This window comes from Bufo gargarizans, chromosome 9 (genome assembly GCF_014858855.1).
Source record: "Bufo gargarizans isolate SCDJY-AF-19 chromosome 9, ASM1485885v1, whole genome shotgun sequence".
Taxonomy (NCBI): domain Eukaryota; kingdom Metazoa; phylum Chordata; class Amphibia; order Anura; family Bufonidae; genus Bufo; species Bufo gargarizans.
In genome coordinates this window covers 186,776,219-186,799,779 of record NC_058088.1, presented here as the reverse complement: position 1 = coordinate 186,799,779, position 23,561 = coordinate 186,776,219, and the positions used below count along the sequence as shown (strand labels likewise).

Here is a 23,561-nt window from a genome sequence, read left to right as displayed (position 1 = left end):
TGTCTACTAAAGTTGATGTTTTAAAGAAACCTGAATAAAGACGGAGCTACTTTTGGATGAATTGGATGCTGGAACCTCTTTCTTTTTTCGTTGTTGCGTTGGAGGACGGGTCCGGTCTGTTCCGTGCACCACGCGGATGCGGTGAGCTGGAAATCTCTTGTTATACAGCAGAGATCAGCAACCTTCGGCACTCCAGCTGTTGTAAAACTACAACTCCCAATATGCTCCTTTCACTTCTGCGGGAGTTCAGAGAACAGTCACGCAAGTGTGCATGATGGGAGATGTAGTTTCACAACATCTGGAGGTTGCTGATACTTGATATACAGGATTAGAAATAAGGTCATTTTTTTTCCCACCCAGAAACAGCGCCCCTCTTGTCCATAGTTTGTTTCTGGGAGGAAGTAGCATGTGGGCGTCTCTCTCTCTCGACCCCGGTTGTATATTGTCCTGATGAAGGGGGCTCTCCGCCCCTGAAACGCGTTGACTGTAAATAAAAAGTATCGTGTTATCAATACTTACCTGCTTCTGACTCCTGCTGACAGCGCCATCCTAAAGGTTCAGTTTTTTTTACTTCTGCAACGATATTTCTCCCCGACGAATGCCTCCAAAGCACGGGCTGGAACCTAGGCAGCAGCGCAGGCACTCCGCACGCTGATCGGAAAAATCGGCACAAGCTTCATATAGGTGTTGTGACTCTTCACAACATCGTCTGGTAAGAGTTTCTACTTACCCTTTTTACCAATCATTATACAACACCACACATGAGGCGCTGCCTCCTATCTCTCTTTTATCTTGACCTGGGAGCTGACAACCGTAATGGATGCAACTGATGCCAATTAAAATTAAAAAGATAACAACTGTCCTGCACCGCTGCCCCCCATTCCCAGCTAGACCAGAAGTGCCTTGTTCCTGTGACCTCTGCGACCAGTCACTGGCCTCAATGGTCACATGTGCTTGAATGGCAGGTCATTAGCAGAACACTAGCAGTGACGCACCGACCACTGAGGCCAGCGCTTGGCAGCAGTGGTCACAGGACCAAGCCACTGGCCTGGAGAACCCCTTCAAGCGCAAGTTGAGATGTGGCGGATTTGTGATTCAAATTCATTCTCGAAGATGCCATTCACAGGTAACGTAAACGTTTATTGCGGAAGAGCGAGCAGGCTGCAGATTTTCAAATTCAGCAACATGCTCACTCCATTGCGGAAATGCTGCAGATTTTCACCGTGGACAGGGGTGCACCTAGCCTTTCTGCTGCCTGAGGCAAAAAATGAAATGGCGCCCCAACCCCGCAATGCCAATTTCTTAACCTAACCCCTTTCCCTCCATCCCTACTGTTAAAGACATACTTGGAAAACATTACATACAGCGCTACAAAACATACGGGGTAATACAGCGCCACATACTGTGCTTCCCAATACTATGCTACAGACAATCCCCCTACTGCTGCCCTCATCTTGCCTGAGGCAATCGCCTCACCTCGCCTCATTGGTTATGCACTCCTGACCGCGGATTGTAACTCTTGAATGTGAATCTGCAGATTGGCCACGGATTCCCTCTGGACACTTTAGATTGCAGCTTCGTGACCCCCGCAAACCATCCTAAATTATGTAATGCCTATAGTGGCAATATCCCATCCATACGGGAGATCTTATCGGGACCACCCATATTCATATAGACAACATAGAGGGGCTCCTTGGCTGTAGATTCCCGCTCTGGAGGACATGGCGTGACCATGTGTCTTACAATTGCCAGCCGGTCTCTGCTTCCCAGGCGATATTATAATATGATGAGCAGATAATTGCTTGGAGGCACTTTTTTTATTTTTTTACAGCCTTCAATCGTCAGGGCATGCTGAGAGTTGTAGTTAAAGGACAGCTGGAGAGCCACAGGTTGGTGATGGCTGCTCTAGATATCCTTGTTGGAGAGCGTCATCTCCGAATTCGCCCAGTATTGACAGTATGTATTGTGTAGAGATGTGTTAGATGGAAAGAGTGTATCATATGGTGGGAAATAAGTGAGAGTGGGCAAATCAACAGGAGGAACCGTGGGATGCACGTCTGCAACAATGTGGTAAGAAAGCTGCAAATGCAAAGAGGAGCGTGTGAAAGTCAAAGTAGGGAAGAGAATCGTGGGCTGTGCGATGCACAAGGTGGAGTGAGGGGCAGAACATACCCTCTCCTCCTTCACACCCAGCTGGCATTTCTCATACAGGGCACCATGGACCCCCTGCTGCCTCCTCTCCATCACTCCCCACTCTCTGTTATCACACATGGCACCCAGCCCTCCTCCCCCTCACTCACACTTCCCAGATGGATTACAGCCTCACAGGATGAGAAGAAGCTCTCCTCCAAGCTCTGTCATTACACCCGATTCCATGGGCTGTAGGCTGCGCACAAGGTAAGTGAGCATGACCTATAGAAGGGGAGGCTGCGATGGCGGGGAGAGGTTTCAGTCACCCAGTGGTTAAAGAGGAGAGCAGGTATTGATCCAAGGGAATAGGTACGAGGGATGCTGCTGGAGAACTTCAGTCAGGTGCAACACTAGGGATGGAGGCAAGGTAAGGCTTTGCATGTATGGCTGAAAAAGTTACGGGGTAGAAAGGGTTAAAAGAGAGCAACACACCATACATGACCATAACCGTGTGCGTGCACGGCTCCAGCCAAGGAAAGTTTGCCAGCTGTTTAGTACTGGGACATGGAGCCACACGGGCGTGGAAATTAAAGTGTTAAATCTAATGGGTAGCAGGTGTTAAATCAGCTCTGTACAGGGCTCTGGGTGAGGAAGGGTTAACTCATTTACCTACATTAGGGCTCTGCGTGAATAGGGTAAGTTAAAGGAAGAGGAAGGGTTAACTCAATGGTGCATAAACAGCAAAGAGGAAAAGGAGAAGAAGAAAAGTTAAGGGTTAATTAGCTACACAAGGGTTCAGAAGAGGAAGGGTTAAGTCAATTGTGAAGTTTTGGAAAGTACGGAAGGGTTTAGTAAGCTGTATAGGTCTCTAAAAGGGTTAAGTCAATTGTTATGGCTCTGGAAGAGGAGGGGTTAAGTAAGTTGTATGAGGCTCTAAAAGGGTTAAGTCAATTGTTATGGCCCAGGAAGAGGAAGGGTTAAGTAAGTTGTGTGGGCTCTAAAAGGGTTAAGTCAATTGCTATGGCTCAGGAAGAGGAAGGGTTAAATAAGTTTTATGGGCTCTAAAAGGGTTAAGTCGATTGCTATGGCTCTGGAAGAGGAAGGGTTAAGTAAGTTGTGTGGGCTCTAAAAGGGTTAAGTCAATTGTTATGGCTCTGGAAGTTTAGGGGTTAAGTAAGTTGTATGAGGCTCTAAAAGGGTTAAATCAATTGTTATGGCTCTGAAAGAGGAAGGGTTAAGTAAGTTGTGTGGGCTCTAAAAGGGTTAAGTCAATTGTTATGGCTCTGGAAGAGGAAGGGTTAAGTACGGTGTATGGGCTCTAAAAGCAGATGTAATGGAAAGAGCTGCACCTGTTCTGTGTTTCTGACCGGCACCTGATGGAAATAACTGACCAAATACCTGAAGTGTGAACTGGGCCTAAGGGTTAAGTAAGTTATATAGAGCTCTAAAAGGGTTAAGTCATTTGTTATTGCTTTGGAAGAGGAGGGGTTAAGTAAATTGTAAAGGGCCTGGAAGATGTAGGGTTAAGCCCGGTGGTGGAATATCAGAGGAGATATTAGAATAGAATGGTTACGTCAGCGGTGTAAAGCTCGGTACGAATCTGGAGGAGGAAGGGTTAAGTCCGCTATACGAGGCTCGGACGTCTAATCTAAAAATAAGCTTTTCATCTGCTTTTATATATGATCAGAAAAGTGGATGAGAGCGCAGAGCGGGCGGATGGCGCGGAGCCCTCTGCTGCCCCGCTCAGTACACAGCGTGCCTCTTCCTCGCCCGCTCACACACCGTCCCTTCATTGTCAGCCTGGATTTACATGCAGCAAGGGGTCGGGGGTGACTGCAGCTAGACAGAAAATGGCCCATTAATCTCTACGGGTAAAGGGGCGACGCTGCTGGACCCGCTGGATCGGTCGGGATCTGACCTGCTAATTGGCGTAATTGATGCCATGATGTGGTATAAAAGAGAAGCGAAAGATCAAAACAGAGGGACAAAAGGCTTAGTGCTCGTTTCCTTCCCCAGGCTGTTTCCATAGGGCCAATCCTCATGTACCTGTTTAATTCTGCACAGCCTCTCAATACTTAGCAGCAGAAGCATGGGCCCCCACTCTCCATGGGCCCCCAGTAGCCGTCTGCCTCTGCTATACGCTCTTGATACCATAAGGATGGAATAGGGCTTGTTTGTTCCTCCTTTACCCTATCATTTTTGGCTCCAGCTGCTTGTCCTGCTGGTTGCTTTCCTCGCCCTTCAATTCGGGCCCCATATAACGACCCCTTTTATTAGAACCGATCCCGTTAAGATAACAGAACTGTGGGGTGCTCACATTTTCCACCATTGCTCCATGGGGTTTAGCAGACTGCAGGCTGTCACTTATGGTGCCTGTATTCTGCTCTAATATCAGATTGCTTATGTGATCTCGCCCTCCTGTCTATCTTTCAGGAGGAACTACAACTCCCAGTATGCCCATTCTCCTCCCAGGAAGTATTTCTAGTTTTATTTCTGACAAAAATAATTTCCCTAGACCAGCAGGTCTGTAATCTGCCTCCTCCGGGGGCCCATGTATCTTCATTCCTGCCTCCTAGGAGCCATCTGGCTGCAGTTACTTTATTGTCTGTCTAAACCCACCAGGAACCATATGGACTGAATCCATCATCCTGCTTCTCATCATCCATTATGTATCCATTATTCATCATCCTTCTCCTCATCATCAGGAATCATCCAGCCTGTACTCATCATCCTCTTTCTCATCATCCATCATGTATATGTCATCCAGCTCATCATCAGGAACCAGTACTCATCATCCTGCTTCTCATCATCCTCCAGCCTGTACTCATCATCTTGCTTCTCATCATCCACCGGCCTGTACTCATTATCTTGCGTCTCATCATCCATCATGTATCCATCATCCTACACCTCATCATTGGAAACCATCCAGCCTGTACTCATCATCCTGCTTCTTATCACCCTCCAGCTTGTACTCATCAGCTTGCTTCACACTATCCATCATCCTACATCTTATCATCATCATCCAGGCTGTACTCACCATCTTTCTTCTCATCATCATCAACCCTATATTCATCATCCTGCTTCATCATAACAAACTATCTAGTCAGCATCCATCATCCTGCTTCTTATTATCCTCCAGCCTGTATGATCAACCTGCTTATCATCATCATCTGGCTTGTATTCATCAACCCACCTATTATAATCCTCTAGCCTATAATCATCACCTTGCCTCTCATCATCATCCAGCCCATATTAATCTTGCTGTTCATCATACAACCTGTATTCATCATCCTGCTCATCGTCATCCAGCCTGGATTCATCCTGATTCTCATCATCCAACCTCTATTCATCATCCAGCCTGTATGCATTATCCTGCTCCTCATCATCCAGCCTGTATTCATGATCCTGCTCCTCATCATCCAACCTGTATTCATCATTCTGCTGCTTATTATTCAACTTGTATTCATCATCCAGCTCCTCATCATCCAGCCTGTTGTACTCATCATCTCCTCCTCATTCATTATCCTGCTTCATATAATCCAACCTGTATTGATTATCCTGCTCCTCATCATCCAACCTGTAATCACCATCGTGCTCCTCATCATCCAACCTGTATTCACCATCCTGCTCCTCATCGTCCAGCCTGTTGTACTCATCATCTCCTCCTCCTCCTCCAGCCTGCATTCATCATCTTGATCCTCATCATTTAACCTGTATTCATCATCCTGAACGTACTAAAGGGCATAAGGTGCTAGTACTTTAGTTCTTTGTACCTACAGTCACCTGACATGCAAAGCCAAATCTCAACTTTCAGGTTCGGTTCAGTGGCTGTGATCCCGGATCATTCCCTGGTTCACTGCGGTTAAGAAGTGGTGGTGGTGGTGGGGGGGGGGGGAGGTTTGCTGGAGGCTCATCCTGTAAAGCTCCTTATACTTCAATGTTCTACCGTCCATGTCTGATGTTGCTTGGCAGCCCTGGCCTATGTATAGACCTGTAACCTGTGCTCTCTGATCTCCTCTGCTAGCTTCGGTGTCCTCCTCTCCATGTCCTGCCTCTGGTTAGCGATCACGGCCTCTTATGCCAAGCACAATGTTCAGATTCCCGACCTGTCTCCGCTGTGGCCTCCGCACTACCAATACTTCACAGACAGCAGCCAGCTGCCAGTCATCTGTAAGTAGTTGTTCATATCCCACTAACCATCTTGCTCTCTGTCTTCACCCCCTCTAACGCCGTGCCAAATCATGCCTCTTCTTCCAAACCACATTGCCATCCAAACACGAAATTTCCCTGATCACCGTGCCCTACTCTGCAGCGCTTCTCCAGCGCATGGATACCCGCAGCCGCCCATCGCATGCCTTCCTGCCCTGACCATTGCCAGGAAAGAAGAAAAAAAAAATCATTCACTGTTATTCTTGCCAGATATGTTCCCAGATCCTGGCACAGTCTCTTAAGAAATCAGGGCCGGGTGTGCACATGCCATCTGCTAGCAAGAGAGGAGCAGGGCTGCAGCAGAGACTACGAGGGATGTGGGGGAGACAGATGGAGAGAGATAAGAGAAACAAGTGCGAGGGATAGCAGAGGGGTGCAAGCCACATGCAAGGGATTTACAAGGGACGGAACGTACGAGGCATGGATGCCAGAACACTGGATGGTCTACGGTGCAAGAATAGGAGTCGGTTGTACATTAATTCCCTTATACCATGTATATTGGTCTTTTTTAAGTGGGCCTCCCCTTTAAAATACTAATTTTTTCTTTGCAATTTTAAGCTCTGGTCATCAACAGGTCTTTGATTGGATGTGGACTACCCCTTTAAATGAATACTGTATGTTGTCAGGAACCAGCATCTAATATATAGACAAAATGATAAGCTGATCACACCGATGCTGAGGAGACCCCCAGTGATCAGCAGCAATCTGTTGTGGAGGATAATAGTAAGTGTTCAAATTCCCAGCAGCGCCCCCACAGGGGAAATTTAAGTATGACAGTTCTTAAAGGGGATTTCCAAATGATGATGATCTATTCATAGGATAGACCATACACATCAGATTGATGGGGGTCTGACACCCTGGAACCAAACGGTTCTCTTTCTTTGGGAGATACCTCTTTGCCTATTATATTCCCATGGACCATTGCCACTAAGTCTCCATACATGGCTGATCTCCGTATCTTCCCTATGCAGCGTCCAAACAGTCTGACTCAGCCGGCCAGAACCTACTCCTACCCCTTGACAACATGTGCTGTACATGTAAGGTGCATGTTGTGCCTTTAAAGATGGTGCCCGCCACAGCAGACACCAGGAGCTAATGTCTACGATTGGCGATAATGCCGATCACAGATGCTGTGGTCAATTGTGACCACATCTTCTGAGGTGGCTTTCCCTAGAAGCATTGCGCTCCCGGGGCCCAAATGGCTCCACCATGCAGTAGCCAGGGGAGCTGTTCATTTCTTCTGATAGCCTCAGTTGCTTGAAGAGGCTATCACAGCAGTAGCTCCTATGGAGGCCTACAGGTGGCAGGGCTCCATAGGAACACAATGAATTTCCCTAAGGCTGCAATGAGAATTCGTTGCAGTCTATGGGACAAGTGATTTAACAATTGCTTGTTAAAGTCCCCTAAGAGGACTGTTAAAAAAAAAAGTAAGAGAAAGTTTAAAAAAAAATAAAAATCACCCCCCTTTCCCCACATTAAAAATAAAGATCATAGGCATCGCCACACCTCAGAATGCCTGAACTATTAAAATATAAATGTATTTACCCCATATGGTAAACAGCGTAAAGGAGAAAAAAAAGTCAAAACGTCCATTTTGCCGTTTTTTCATAGCTGCACCTCATCAAAAAGTCATACGCACTCCAAAATGGTATCAATAAAAACTAAAGATTGCCGCGCAAAACAATGAGCCCTCACACAGCTCTGTAACTATAAAAACGTAATGGGGGTTAGATATTAAAGGGGTTTTCCACTTACACCCAAAAATATATATAACACCAGTGTTCAACCTTACTGTATGATATAAGTCAGATGATGGTGTTCTGAGTGCATTTTTACTCCTCTGACTTAGGGTCCATTCACACATCCGTAACGTGTTTTGTGGATCCACGGATCCGCAAAACACGGACAGCAGCAATTCTGCGGACCGCACATTGCCGGCTCTAATAGAATATGCCTATTCTTGTCCGCAATTGCGGACAAGAATAGGATATGTTCTATTTTTTTCGGGAACGGAATTGCGGACCCAAAAGTGCAGGTCCGCAATTCCGTATCTGGGCAGCACATTTTGCTGCCCCATAGAAATGAATGGGTCCGCATTTCCGTTCCACAAAATGCGGAACGAAATTGCGGACGTGTGAATGGACCCTTAATTGGGATCAGTGTCCCACACCCTATGTTTACATCCCAGAGCAAGGTTTATGAGGAGTGTCTGTAGCATCTTCTTCCCCTTCCAGCTGGAACATCACAGATCCAAGCAGTGTCTGCAGCCTAATTAGTATTCACTTTAATGCAGTGAATACTAACGAGTGTTGCATATGGGTTGGGGGAGGGGCCCTCTTCCAGCACAAATACTTTTACTAAAGAAATAGTTTGACAGGTATTCATCAGAACTTGAACTCCGGACCTTCTGTATGTCAGGCAGAAGAGATACCATTACTCTACTGACCTGCTCTGCTGGAAGGGATGGATTTCCTGTGCTCAAAAAGCTATTTTCTTCACAGGCATAACACTAAATAGTGTATTACTGAAATGAAAGGGAAAAAATAATGCAATTTACTAATCATCATCCATAAATAATATGTTCACTATATTGTATGGGTTATAATCATTACAGGGACACCAGATACTGTTTTGAGAGATTTCATACTAAGAATGTTACAAAAACTTTAATGGTTTTTGCTTTGTTGATTTATTTTAATAACAATAACTTTGCAGAAAATTGTAACTTTTAGCATAATAGAAAATAAGCTGGAAAGATTATTGTACAAGTTTCAGTGAGATTTGAACCCCAGACCTTCTGTACAGCGAGCAGCTGCCGTACCCACTCCTCTGCTGTCAAAATGGGATTTTGTATGTCACATAGTTTTACTGTTAAAAATCACAAAACAGTATTTGGTGTCCCTGTAATCATAATAACCCATACAACATAGTGAACATATTATCTATGGTGATTGGTAAACAGTGTGAATATAAATGAGAGGGTGGGCCACATGGTTTGCTTGTATGGAGCCCTGAAATGTCTGCCTGCTGGAAAAACCCCACCATAAGGGCTCATGCACACGACGGTATGTATTTTGCAGTCCGCAAAAAACGGATCCGCAAAAAATATGGATGATGTCAGTATTCATTCCGTATTTTGCGGAACAGAACAGCTGGCCCCTGATAGAACAGTCCTATCCTTGTCTGTAATGCGGACAATAATAGGACATGTTCTATTTTTTTGCAGAACGGAAATACGGACATACGAAAACGGAATGCACACGGAGTAACTTCCATTTATTTTTTTCGCCTACCCAATGAATGGTTCCATATACGGTCCGCAAAAAACAGAGCGGACACGGAAAGAAAATACATTCGTGTGCATGAGCCCTGAGGGTCCATTCACACGTCCGCAATACACCCGGCTGGCACCCCCATAGAACTGCCTACTGCGGACAAGAATAGGACATGTTCTATTTTTTTGCGGAGCCACGCTCCGGAAATGCAGATGCGGACAGCAGCCTGGCCTATAGAGAATGAATGGGTCCGCACCCGTTCCGGATAATTGCGGAACGGGTGCGGACACATTCTACGGACGTATGAATGGACCGTAAGACACAGCATGATTGCTGACATCACATTTTCAGGGCAAGGTCCAGGAGAATGAGCAGAACACCGCTCTGAGAGGCAAGATCACTGATCATGTGTCTACAGGGCAGAGCCTTACAAGCTTTGCCATGCGTCAAATATAGACGTGATGTCATCGGGATAATGTCACGTGACCAGGATGTGCAGGAAAACGGGGAACTACAGATAAACCACCACTATGAGTAATTAATAGGATGTGTTGTTTCCTGTCAATTGATGCTGAAAATTACAAAACCAGAATACCCCTTTAAAACATAAGAAAAACGGTATAAATGTGGTATTGCTGTAATCGTACTGACCCAGAGAATGAAGAGCACGGGTCAGTTTTACCGCATAGGGAACTCTGTAAAAACGAAACGCATTAAACTATGGTACAATTGCATTTTTTTTTTCCAATTCCACCCCATTTGGAATTTTTTTCCAGCTTCCCACTACATTGTATGTAACAGTAAATGGTACTGTTTAAAACAGGCATGCTCAACCTGCGGCCCTCCAGCTGTTGCAAAACTACATCTCCCAGCATGCCTGAACAGCCTACAGCTATCAGCCTACAGCAGGGCATGGTGGGAGTTGTAGTTTTACAACAGCTGGAGGGCCGCAGGTTGAGCATGCCTGGTTTAAAAGTTACAACTTGTCCTGCAAAAAACAAGGCCTCACACCACTATGTGAACGTAAAAATAAAAAAGTTATGGCTCTGGGAAGGCAGAGAGTAAAAAAAAAACTAAAACACAAAAATGGAAAATGGTCAAACATTAAGAACTGATGGAATCGGGAGCGCAGCTTTCTTTACCTGTTGGAAAAAATCATTAATTTGCAAAAAAACGGATATTGACTTATAGGAATCCACTTCCACAAGGTGGCGCTAGTAAGATGCTTCTCTTACTCTAGGTGATAACCCTATGCAGATCCTGCACCTAATAATCCCTGATTCATGATCAGTTTAGGACTTTGAGCCATTCCTGGGGATAATGCCGAGAGAGGTTGAGCTGCAATACCCGACATAGCCAATAGAAATAAAAGTGGCGCTGTTTCCTGATCTCTTACAATCCCTTTCCCATTGTAATGGACCCAGTAGTGATAACATTATTGGCACGTGCCCCCTACAGGCTGTTCTTTTGCTTGCATCAACATAAACCACAGCTTTTGTCTTGACCAATGTGACCCTGTGACTCTCTCTGTACGATGCAGCTGGGGGTACCTGTCGGGTGGTTTCGGCCCATCGTTGCTGTAACAGGAACCGTATTGAGGAGCGATCTCAGACGGTGCAGTGCTCCTGCCTGCCGGGAAAAGTGGCTGGGACGACCCGGGACAAACCTTCTTGTGTGGACGGTAAGTCATGCAGATGCAATACAGACAAGAGTAGATATATAAATATATAACACAGAAGCTGCAACAACTACATTGTGTGAACCCAGCCTGAAAGGGGCTGTCCAGGACTAGAAAAAACATGGCTGTTCATGGTATGGCAGCTCAGCACTATTAAAGTGAATGGGGCTGAACCTTAGTACTGCACATAACCTGTAGACAGGTGGGGCGCTGTTTGAGGAACCCTGTACAACCCCTTTAATAAGTTCTATTTCATCAAGTTATAATATCTTTTACCCTGTGTCCCAAGCTCAGCTTATGGCTTGTAAATGCCAATGGAATAGCGCCCCCTTATGGAAAATGTTTTATGAATTGTTGTAACTGAAGAGCACTCGGTTTGGTTGGCCATCAGCCTCAACATGAGGTCTTCTTGATCACACTGCAGTTTGAAGGCTGGGTTAAAGGAGCACTCCGGGCAAACCTAATATATTGTGCCTACTGCAAGGCCCAAGGAGTGGGGCATGGCACGGGGATTCTCTCTTTGGTGATTCTAGACTCCATGTGCCTTGCTTCGCCCACTCAGAGCAGAACATTACTTTTTCCGGAGTATTGGGGTGTGAATAAGGGTCCATAAAGAGGTTTCGGGTGTCCAGCATGGCACTGTACGCTGCACACGGCAGAAGAGCAGATTGTTTTACATACATGGTGTTCTGATCATATCCACAGCTTCTATCGTGATGGGGAAGTGGTGGTGTGACATGGAACCTTGTCTGCAGGAAGAAGAATGTCAGACCCTTCCTGACAACTCTGGCTGGATCTGTTTCCAGGGGGGCCGCGTAAAGACCACCAAGGTAAGAGCAACAAAGTGAAAGCGGTGTGTAATCTCATCTAATGCTCACACATCTATGCAGCCGATAGCTGCTGAGGGTCAGTATGTACTACCAAATCAGTGGGGCCCCCTGCTGGTGCAGAGTCCTGCCATCCCTACCTTTCATCCTTGAGCAGGATAGCCAATAGCTTGCTGCCTGGCTGACTGCGTTTTGCAGTGTCCGTGTGCCACAACTCCTGGTGCGTACATCAACGTTGCCTCTTGTCATTGTTCTGTTGTGTCCTGCCATGCTTCTTCTTGTGCTAGATTATTTTCAAGTATTTGCCTGCGACACACACACTGTTCTAGTACACATACATCTGTACTATACACACACAGCACTACCATACACAGATACAGCTCTGCTACACACACAGGGCCCTACTACACAGTTCTGCTACATAGAAACAGCTCTGCTCCACCCATAAAGTTCTGGTACACACATACAGCTCTCCTACACCCATAAAGTTCTGGTACACACATACAGCACTGCTACACATATACACACACACACACACTTATCATCTTTAATAAAATCTCAAATTTTCCTGCACTAGTTCCGGCTGTATAGTTCTTCTGTCCTCCCATTAACATCATCAAAGGTCCTTAAGCTGTACTTGGAGTTCTAATTTCCTTTCAGTACAGCTGTAGGACCTTCCTCCCCATGCACTGAACGGATCATTCAGCTTTCTCTCCTGCTGCCGCTGATTATATAGATATGTGTCGGCAGGGGGAGAGAAGTGAGTGCAGATGCACAGCTCTCACCGATCGAGCAAAGCGCTGAATGTCCTCTCTTCTGGAATATTAAGGAAGCAGTCAGGGGGTCTGGCCATGCGTCTTATAAGGCAAAAAATAAGGTAAATATTTAGCTATATATATATATATATTTTAAAATATTGAAGCCTATGGACGACACCTGCCATTGTATGCCTAAAACGGCATCCATCACAGCCATTCATCAGAAAAACCTCCCGCCGTGTACCCCAGACGGACACTGCAGAATGATGTGTGATAGCACCAATATGGCTGTTATAGCACTCCTCCCAGAATCCTAAATGGTTGCTCCTCCAGTCGGGAGTCTGTGAAGGCTGAGCCCCCCCCCCCCAATACTAGTATGTCTCACTCACCTTTCCTACACAACCAACGCCCACGTGTATTGTAACAGTGAAATCTGCACCTGATGAAGGTGTGCAACACTAATTAGTGGTGATGTCTCGTTAGCCTGTGCTGCGCTATAACATGATTGGTTTGGACTAGCTTTAATTACATATAAGAAACACTGACATCTATTTAACAACCTACCGATAATGTGGAGCGTGAAGTCTGGGGGTTAGTTCTGTCATGTATATATGTTATGAAGGAAAATCTATAGGATTCATTGCAGCGAAGCCGCACTGGGGGCATGAGTTGTGCTGTACATGCGCTTTCCCTACAACACATCAGGTAACTGCTCGTTAGGTCGACAGAAGTCTCTCCTGATCTTCCCATAGACATGCGTGCTTGGCTCAGCTAAGTGTGTTTGTGTATTTGGGCCTGAGACAGAGACTTCCATTCGTCCATCTGGGGAGGAATGGGTTGTCTCTGTTCCTATACTTATTCCAGGGTCTTATAGGAAAATCAGGGCCTAGGTATACTGCTTATTAATATTCCTACCTTCAAGGTCTATTGATGGGTAGTCGGGGCCCGGATTAGGGTTGTCTAGGAGGTCACCTGTTTCTTCCCTAGTTTCCAGGCCCAGTTACTGTTCCCCTTCCCTCCTGTGTTCAGTGTGGAGTTTCCCCCCACACTGATCATGACAATGGCTGGTTTTATTCTATAGACCATCCTTGCAGGGTCGGACTGGCCCACCAGAGGACCAAGCTCTGACAATAATGGACCCCTATTGTGGCGAAACCAACCTCGCCACTGGGTGGTGGAGAAGCCTGGTTGCCAGCCTCTTGCCCCAGGATTATGGGCCCTCTCATCAGCCCATGCTAAACTTAAACCCCATGGCGATTTGACTGTGTTTGTGGCATCTGAGCGCTGTTTGGATATATTGAGCGCTCAGATCCAAGCCATCTGGGGATATGTTAAATGTCTATGTTTACTATAATGGTTGGGTACATTGTATATTTGAGTAGTGATGTCTGTCCTATTGTCTCCACGTGTGTATTGGCGATTTCCCTTTGTCCTGAGAGATAATTGAATTACTACTCGGTTGTCTCCAGGACAGAAGACATTGTGTATTCTCCTGCCTGTGATAATTACATCAACCCATTGTGTAAGGTAATTGTATCACAGGCAGAGGGGAGGATTTTGTGTGGGAGTGTTTTACTGTATTGTACATGTTTATTGGTCGTTTTTACAAAACCCTGTGGGTGGTACTAATGTTATATAAGAACAATAAACACACAGCTCTGGCGGTCCACTGCTTTACCCTCAACACGGAGCTTGGTCTCGTTCTTGGGGGGATTCACTGTATGCTGTTAGAGACTGATTGCTAAGAGTGTAAGCCGCTTGGGTGCGTTTCCTATTCGTCTACTAGTAGCTATTTGTGAGGTTCCGTTCGGAGTTTGGAGCATTCCCTTGTATGCCGTTACAATTGGTGGCAGCAGTGGGATCATTCCCACAGCCAGAAGGACAGCTACAGGAGACACCATTCCATGGATTTTACAATTTGAGGGCAACGCATGTCCTAGTACAGCGACCCTGACAGCACCAGAATGGAACCAGCAGTGGAGTACGATGAGGAAGACCTGGATGGCCGAGATGCATTAAGGAAAGGCATCTGGTACCAGGCCCTGGATAATGTACAATACCAGCGAGGCGAGAGTCTCCCCAGTGAAGAGCAGCGATTGCAGAAGCAAGTGGCCCTGCGGATGCCCTTCCTGGGAGAGCAGCCCCTGGAGGAATAGGTGAAGGAACTAGAGCACCGGGTATGGCAGGAGCTATGGCTGGAGGATGCCTACCAGGCGCTCTGGTGGTATATGGCACAGTATATACCCTGGACAGCTGAGCATGACAAGCCAGAGGAAGAGGAGTTTGATGGTCCTGGCTTGTTATGGGAGTCCTTTGCAGAGCCTGACTTCGGGAGCCCTGCACAGTCCAGACTTCAGGACATTTTCTATGAGAGGGAGGCAAGGCAGGATTGGGATGACCCCCATAAGGTAGAGAATGACCTGGCTCACCTAGCAACCCTGGAGTGGGAACTGGAGCAGGACTACCGAGATCTCTTCCACTCCATTGGGAGGGCTCAGCAGGGCAGCAAGATGACAGACCCGGATCTAGACCCATTCAGCTGGGCAGATATTGTGGAGATTTACTGGGAAGAACCCCAGGTGGCCGGTGGAGGTGGGACCGAGGTCTCTTCACCGCTCCTGCAGGGAATTGGGAGCCCAGTCTCCATTCCCCAGCGGCAGGCTGAGTTACAGGGGAGAGAGACAGTCAATCCTGTCCCCCAGCGGCAGAGTGTCCTACAGGGAATAGAGAGCCCAGTCTCCTTTCCCCAGCAACAGGACACTGTATTGGGAGCGGAGGCAGTCGGTCTCCCTCCCAGAGGCTGAAAGTATGTGGGTGGGTGGTACTAATGTTATATAATAAACACACAGCTCTGGCGGTCCACTGCTTTACCCTCAACACAGAGCTTGGTCTCGTTCTTGGGGGGATTCACTGTATGCTGTTAGAGACTGATTGCTAGGAGTGTAAGCCGCTTGGGTGCGTTTCCTATTCGTCTGCTAGCAGCTATTCGTGAGGTTCCGTTCGGAGTTTGGAGCATTCCCTTGTATGCCGTTACACCTATTAAAACAGGGCCCTTAAGGTCCTATATACAGAGAGGGTGGGCCCTCAGAGTCATTTCCTCTGGTGGGTTTTCATTCCAGGGACTTCAGCCCAACGCTGCGTCCTTGTATATTGTGTGCATAGACTAATCTATGTATAAAGCAAATCATAAGTCGCCCCTGCGCATCTGGTCCCGGAATCTTAGTACAGACTAATAAGATATGTCTGCTGTCTTTCAGAAACCTGACCATGGGGTTTGTCTTGTCCTGCAGCTCAGTTACACTGAAGTGAATAGGAGTGATCTGCAATACCATACTGTATATGAAAACCATAACTAGTCTTACTGGTAATTCCATTTCATTGAATCCACCATGACGGCAACAATGAGAGATGACCCTTGACCTCTGTAGGGGCAGAAATACATAGAGAGTTTAAATTACCCCCACCCCCTCAGTGCTTTTACAAATGACCCAAGTAGGTGAGCAATTGTGTGTGTGTGTCCCCTTTGAGTATTACTTCATACCCAAATAAAGACCTATATTAGTTTAATATATAAGAAAATTTTATACATATGTAATTTTTTTTAAGGGAAGGAAAATATATGGGCGGGCCATGGTGGATTCAAGGAAACGGAATTACCGGTAGAGACTAATTACGGTTTTCCATTCCATCCACCATGGCGGCCACAATGAGAACTAACAAATATTTAAATAGGGTGGGAAGCCGTCCTGCAGAATCTTTTGTCCAAAAGCTACATCTGCGGAGGTGGAAAGATTAAGGCTATAGTGTTTTACAAAAGTGTTGAGACTTGACCAGGAAGCAGCCTTGCAGATTTGGTCTAATGAAACACCAGCTCTTTCTGCCCAAGAAGAGGCTGTAGCCCTGGTAGAATGGGCTTTTATACCCTCCGGATAAGGTTTGTTCTGAGGGGAGTAGCAGCATCCTATAGTGGATCTGATCCACCTAGCTATTGAAGTTTTAGAAAGCTTTTTTCCCTTATTTCGGCCACCAAACTGAATAAGGAGGTTGTCGTCTTTCTTGAATTTTTTAGCTGCATCTAGATACTGTAGTATTGTGTTTCTAACATCCAGGAGTTTCATCTTCTCTTCTACCTCCTTTTCTGGGTAGCTGGTGACAGATGGTAATACTATCTCTTGTTCACAATGAAAATTTGAAACCACTTTGGGGAGAAAACCAGGATCTAGTCTTAGCATAGTTCGATGCTCAAAAACCCTAAGATATGGTTCTCTACAGGAGAGGGCCCATCTCACTTAGTCGTCTGGCGGAAGTGATGGCTATCAGAAAAGCAGTCTTGAAGGACAGCTGTCTAATAGAGATCTCAGATAAGGGAGAAAAGGGGGGTCTAATTAGCCCCTCTAATACTGTATTTAGATCCCACTGAGGAATCCTAGATCTTAAGGTTGGTCTTAACCTAGAGGCCGCCCTAATAAATCTCCTTATCCATCTGTGTTCTGCGAGACTAGTATCGTAAAAGGTGCTTAAGACTGATATTTGGACCTTAAGGGTACTAGGCCTTAGGCCCAATTCTAGTCCATTTTGCAGGAAGTCTAGTATTTTATTAACTGGCGGAGAAAAAGTGTTCAGGATGATCATCTCCCAGCCAACTGCAAAATCCTTTCCAGACTTCAAGATAAATGGCTGATGTGATTCTCTTCCTGCTTGCCTTAAGAGTAAAGATTACTCTGTCTGAAAGACCTTGTCTTCTGAGTGATTCACTCTCAGGATCCAGACTGCCAAATTGTAGATCTGGGTGGATTATTGGGCTCTGAGAGAGCACGTTCTCCCGGAAGGGTATTCTCCAAGGTTCTTCTAGTGCCAACTGTCTCAGGATTGAGAACCAGCTTCTCTTTGGCCAGAGGGGAGCTACTAAGATTACTGTTCTTGTTTCCTTCTGTAATTTCCGTAGTAAGCGAGGAATTAACGGAAAGGGTGGAAAAGCATAGACTAGGTCCCACTCCCATCTTATTGATAGGGCATCTATTGCCCATGGTCTGTCTCTTGGATTTATTGAACAGAACTGTCGGACCTGGGCATTTTCTTTGGAGGCAAACAGTCCTATCTGTTAAACAACCAACACTTGTTTCCCTTAAACTTGCAGTATCACCATTAGCGCAACCAATCCATAGATACATAGATCAAATTGAATCATAAATTATAACTCCATCAATCATTACTTTTAAATAATCAATTTTATTAGTACTTACAGAGTTATAACCATTTCTGGCCTCACAGACATTAAGAACATTTAAAATTATCAGTCAGACTTCAGATGTGTGGCAGTTACAATTCATAAATAAAGTGCAAGTGCAAAAGTATATATGGAAAAACACAATCAGTGCATATAAGAGGTGTTATCCTGTCCACAGTGTATGGTGACAGAGTCAAGCTATCGACCCTGGACCCTACGGACATTGTCAAACACACTGCTTTGACGGTGTTATTGACAGATACTTGGGTCAGTATGCAAAGTTCTTTGCTGATTGTATGATAACCTAGCAAAGCAGTGTGTTTGACAATTTCCCTTAGAGGAACTCACGGTAGGTGCAGCCGGAGAGGGGTCAGAACCCTCCGGACGGGATCCTCAGGAGTAGACATAGTGGCGGTGAATGCACAGCTCCATGCTGTATGAGCCCCACTTTTAAACACTTCCTGGCGTCTGAGGTCATCCAGGCGCCCTGGTTACGCCTCCTTCCGCCTGCTGGCCGTAGAATCAAAGGGACGCTGCGCTCCTAGCTCGCTCGTGCGTCCCACGTGGAACCGGCGTCAGCGGTATGCTTTCGACCCGCAGTGGAAGGGAGACCGTGATATGAGAGGGAGCGCAGATCCCAGCATGAGCCGGGGCGAGCGTCCACGTTGCCCACTGCTGTCCAGCCTTAGCCCCTGCCGAGGGAAGGCAGCAGGGGATGAAGGTAACTTCTACTGATCTTCACCTCCCCACAGGGGACATCCATAAATTCCTGCAACAAAAGACCTCGCACTCTCAGCCAAAGCCTCCCAAGATGGTGCCCGGGGACTCGGCTGCAGCGGAGGACGATTCAGACCAGCTCAGTGGTGGAGCAAGTGAACAGGGTGAATCAGACCTGGCCGCTACCGCCAAAGCTTTCAAGGCGACCATCACCCAGGCCCTACGCCCTGTTCTATCCAAACTCTATCTGAGATTAAAACAGAAATCAAACATGTTAGAGCAAGAGTGGAAGGGTTAGAGACCACGTGCGCCACCATTATAGCGCACTCTGCAGCCCTCGGAACCCGATCCATAGACCATCTCGCCCACATCAATAAGGCACTGACCTTAATAGAAGACCAGGAAAATAGAAGCAGAAGACCCAATGTCCGCATAAAAGGCCTACCTGAATCCTGGTCAACCGACTCACTACAGAAGGTCGCTCTCGAAGTTTTTGCGGGGTTAATTGGTGAAACTGCAGCCCAGGGGGTTATTGTTGAAAGAATTCACAGATCCCTCAAGCCCAAGCCGTCTCCATCCGAACCCACGAGATGTGATATGCAGTCTACTTTCATTCGTAGATACGGCCAAGATCCTAAAAGCAGCAAGGGAGAAGGCCCCTGTGATATATGCGGGTGCAGAGCTTGCGCTCTATCAGGATGTAGCCCCATCCATACTCGCTAAACGGAGAATCCTCAGCCCTCTATTAGAACAACTACGCCAAAAAAAAATTGCCTACTCCTGGCTCTACCTGTTCGGCCTCTCCATCATGCACAATGGTCGCCGCGTACGCATCCACACTCCAGAAGATCTCACCAAGGTATGGCTGCTACTGGATATGGAGCCGATCAAAATCCCCTCTTGGATGCCGCCAGAAGCCACTGCCACTATACCTTTGTTAGCGACACAGGAACCATGGCAATCGGCTACCAAGAGAAAGCGCAAAAGGTCCCGGTTCACGCGCGCCACAAGACACCTTCGATCTGACCTGATTGGGACTATATATTTCCCTAAGGTATCTTATAGTAACCAGGCCTGACTGAGGCCTAGGTGTCCTTGTCTACTCCATTGCCTTGAGCACTTACGCATAAAAGCGAACACTCAGATTGCTATCGCCACATATTACACTATGGTTATGGTCATAAGCCCAGACATTATACCCGGTCGCCCAGGCCCTACACTTGCAGCACACATAAAGGTGTTCTAGTTCTTGCATTTGTTATTCCTGGTTTTTTTTATATTGTTTTATCCTTTCTTATGGCATGGGTACCTTCCCTCTTACCTGGGGCTCACGGAGCTAGAGCCAATCGGCCCTCTGTTCATGACTCGGTGACCAGCAAAGCTCCCTTTTTGCCATGAGGTTTGCAGTTTTCGTAGACTTAATATACCTTTACATGGCTTTCAGAGACCCTATTTCATCTCCCCCACCCTGTCTCACTGAACAAGGGCTCGATAGAGGATTTCAGATCCTCGTGTTATACCGTACTCCATACTGTTATGCACTGTTACCTCATGTCTACTCTTAAGTAGGTATTGCTTGTATACTACTGGTCAGGACAGTTTATTGTTGTCTTTGCTCGCTCTTCCACCCCCTTCCTATCTACCCCCCTCACCTCCATCTTCTTCACAAGCACCAGCATGAAGGCTATCGCCTTTTTTCTTCTCTATTTTTTCTTTCTTTCCTCTCCCTACCTGAATTTTACTCCCTCTTTGGCCTTAATATTCTCCCTCCCCCACCTTTCTACCTAGATGGATTGCACAATAACTACCCTCAATGTGAAGGGCCTCAATTCTCCCAATAAGAGAAGCCACATCTTTCTGATACCCCGTAAGGTGAAGTACCACATCCTCTTTCTACAAGAGACTCCTTTCAGAAAAAAATTGCATCCCCAAACTCCCTAGATCCCCTTTCTCACACTGATTTCATAGTAGTCACGCTTCCAGGGGAGTGTCTATTGCTATCCATAATTCCATCCCCTTTACCTTGAAACAACAATATAATGACGCAGAAGGAAGACTCTTAATGGTCAAAGGAGAGATAGGATCACAGATGTACACGCTAGCTAATTTTTATGCGTCCAACTCAGGCCAAATCCCATGGCTACCGAAAGCCCTAGACACCCTCTTTTCAGCGTTTAGATTATATATTTGTCTCAGCACCTGCTCTCTCCCTCTTCTCCTTGGCTCAAGTAGGCTCAATCACTATTTCAGATCATGCCCCCTGTTTTGTGACATGTCATCTCTCCCAGCTCCCCCCGTGGGGAGTGGATATGGCGACTAAACGAGTCCTTGCTTGGCTCGGACGCTCGCGGTGTATATGTCAGACAACATCTTCAATCGTTCTTTGAAAATAACTAATCTCCACAGATCTCACCCTCATTACTATGGGAGTCCCATAAGGCCTATGGACGAGGAGTGTTTGTCGCAGTAGGGACGAGAGTTAGGAGGGAGAGACAACAGAAGATAGATCTGCTTCTGGACCAAATAGCCACAGCTGAACGACTTAATAAGACTTCTTTCTCACAGGCTAGACAAGAAGAACTAGTAACCCTTAGGCAAAAGCTTAAACAAATCCTTTACCTTCGACATGTCAAACAACACTTATATTTTAAACATAAATTATATGCCCATGGAGATAAGAGAGGCAAATTCAGGTCTTCCTTCATCAAAAAGACAAGAGATAGGACTTACATCCACAAAATTAAGGAGAGCCAGGGATCCCTGTATACCCAGACATCCGACAACGCCAAGGCCTTCCATTGGTATTACTCAGGGTTATACAATCTACAAACCACCTCAAATCCCTCCCTTATGCTGCATATTCAGTCCTTTTTAGATTACCTACAACTGTCTACCATCTCCCCAGTTGAAGCCTCCAACCTCTTGACTCCGGTCACCGAGGATGAACTGCGAGCTATACTGCGTAGTTCCCCCCCCCCCCCCCCCCCCCGGGAAAAGCCCTGGTCAGAAACTTCCCCTTCTCTACTTCAGGAAGTTTGAAGACGTATTGTTGCCACATCTAACTACCCTCTGTAACCATCTACTCCAAGGAAGCACTCTCTACCCGCAAGCACAAGAGGCACATATCACATTAATACATAAACCTGGGAAGGACCCCCAACTATGTGGAAATTATCGCCCCATCTCACTACTGAACCTTGACTTAAAAGTCTGGGCTAAACTATTAGCTATCCGCATTAGCTCCTTACTCCCTCGTCTCATTGGAAAAGAACAAGCGGGCTTTGTCAAGGGCTGGGAAGGCAGAGACAACTCCTGTAAACTGTTATACACTTAGCACATAAGCGTCAACTACCCCTTGCACTGTTGGGAATAGATGTTGAAAAAGCATTTGATCGGGTCAGTTGGACTCTTATGGAAGCCATTCTGCACAAGTTTAACTTCCCCCTTGAATTGATCGCTGCCATATTTACCCTCTACCCACAAGCCTCCGCCCGTATCAAAATACCCTGTCTCCCTCCTTTTAAATCACCCTGTCTCCCTCCTTTTAAATCACCCTGTCTCCCTCCTTTTAAATCACGAATGGGACGAGGCAGGGTTGCCCCATCTCTCTTTATTCTAGTAGTAGAAACTCTCCTTGAGAGCGTCCGCCAAAACCCCTCCATTATCGGCTTCAGAACTGGCCCTCTACAGCTCAAATGTGTCGTTTCGCAGACAATCTTTTATTCCTGCTTCTGACCTCCCACTTCTCACGAAATTTCTGGAAGACTTTGGCCTTCTATCCAACTTCAAGGTAAATGTGACAAAGTCAGAAGTGCTTAACATCAGAGTAGAGCGGAGGCTGGGGAAGCTCATTATCTCAGTGTTGCGAAGTATCTTGTCCTGCTGTCTGATTAGGACGGGTTTTGTGTGCACTAATAGGACGGCGGCCATTTTATTTCTCCTAATGATTGCTCCCCAGACAGAACAAGCCATTATAACTAATGAAAGGTATTTGGGAATATATTTATAATAAAGTAATATTTACGTATTTTAATTTTCTTTATCCCAGAGAACCCCTTTAACAATGCACCAGATTTCCGCTAAGGGATGCATGGATGTACAGAGTACGGCTGCAGCTATTGATTATTTTAGTAATCAAGTATTCTACCGATTAATCGAGTACTATCATAAGAAAAAAAGTCATTAAAATAATGGTTTTCTTTATAAAAACTCAATCCACCCCCATGCAATCAAACCTCTCCGCCATCAGCTACCCCAGTGCCACCATCTCCCCTTCCTAGTCATCAGTCCCCAGCGCCAGTGAAATACTTACCTTTCCTGCTAGGGGCGCCGCCGCCACTCCACAGCTCTTCCAGCCTCTTGTTCACGCTCTGCACTGTCCTCCTGACGTCACACTGCGTCAGGTCATAGTGCAAACTTACGTGCACTACAACCTGACCCTGTGTGTGTGTCGGGATACAGTGCAGCGCGGTGCCAGCCGGCGGGAGACCACGGTGCAGTGATTAATAGCATTGTCTTCTTTGTCTTTTCAGATTCACCCAAGATACTGAATACTGGAGGAATGATGTCAAACTAAAAGATGGCGGTTCTGGAAACCTTCCACCCTTGGAGCAGTCTATGGAAGAATGTGGCATGGGGAAGTAGTCGCTGCTGTTTGTATGAGGGATACTCACTGGACAATTGGAAATAAACCTAATTAATGTGTCTAACAGTCTCACAGAGAACATGCCACCGCAAGCC

General features: G+C 46.3%; 1 protein-coding gene across 2 annotated transcripts; it reads left to right on the top strand.

Annotated features, from left to right (window-relative positions):
- The first annotated feature begins 66 nt into the window (after positions 1 to 66).
- Positions 67 to 23,490, top strand: LOC122946433 (chemokine-like protein TAFA-1). Of its 2 annotated transcripts, none has more exons than XM_044306068.1 (5): positions 67 to 141; positions 6,155 to 6,300; positions 11,155 to 11,295; positions 11,998 to 12,122; positions 23,354 to 23,490. In XM_044306068.1, exons 1-5 carry the CDS (start codon positions 137 to 139, stop codon positions 23,369 to 23,371), a joined length of 435 nt encoding a protein of 144 aa, XP_044162003.1. In that variant the 5' UTR covers positions 67 to 136; the 3' UTR covers positions 23,372 to 23,490. The 2 variants fall into 2 exon arrangements, with proteins under 2 accessions (XP_044162003.1, XP_044162001.1); XM_044306066.1 differs by lacking the exon at positions 67 to 141 and adding an exon at positions 2,134 to 2,397.
- The last annotated feature ends 71 nt before the right edge of the window (positions 23,491 to 23,561 follow it).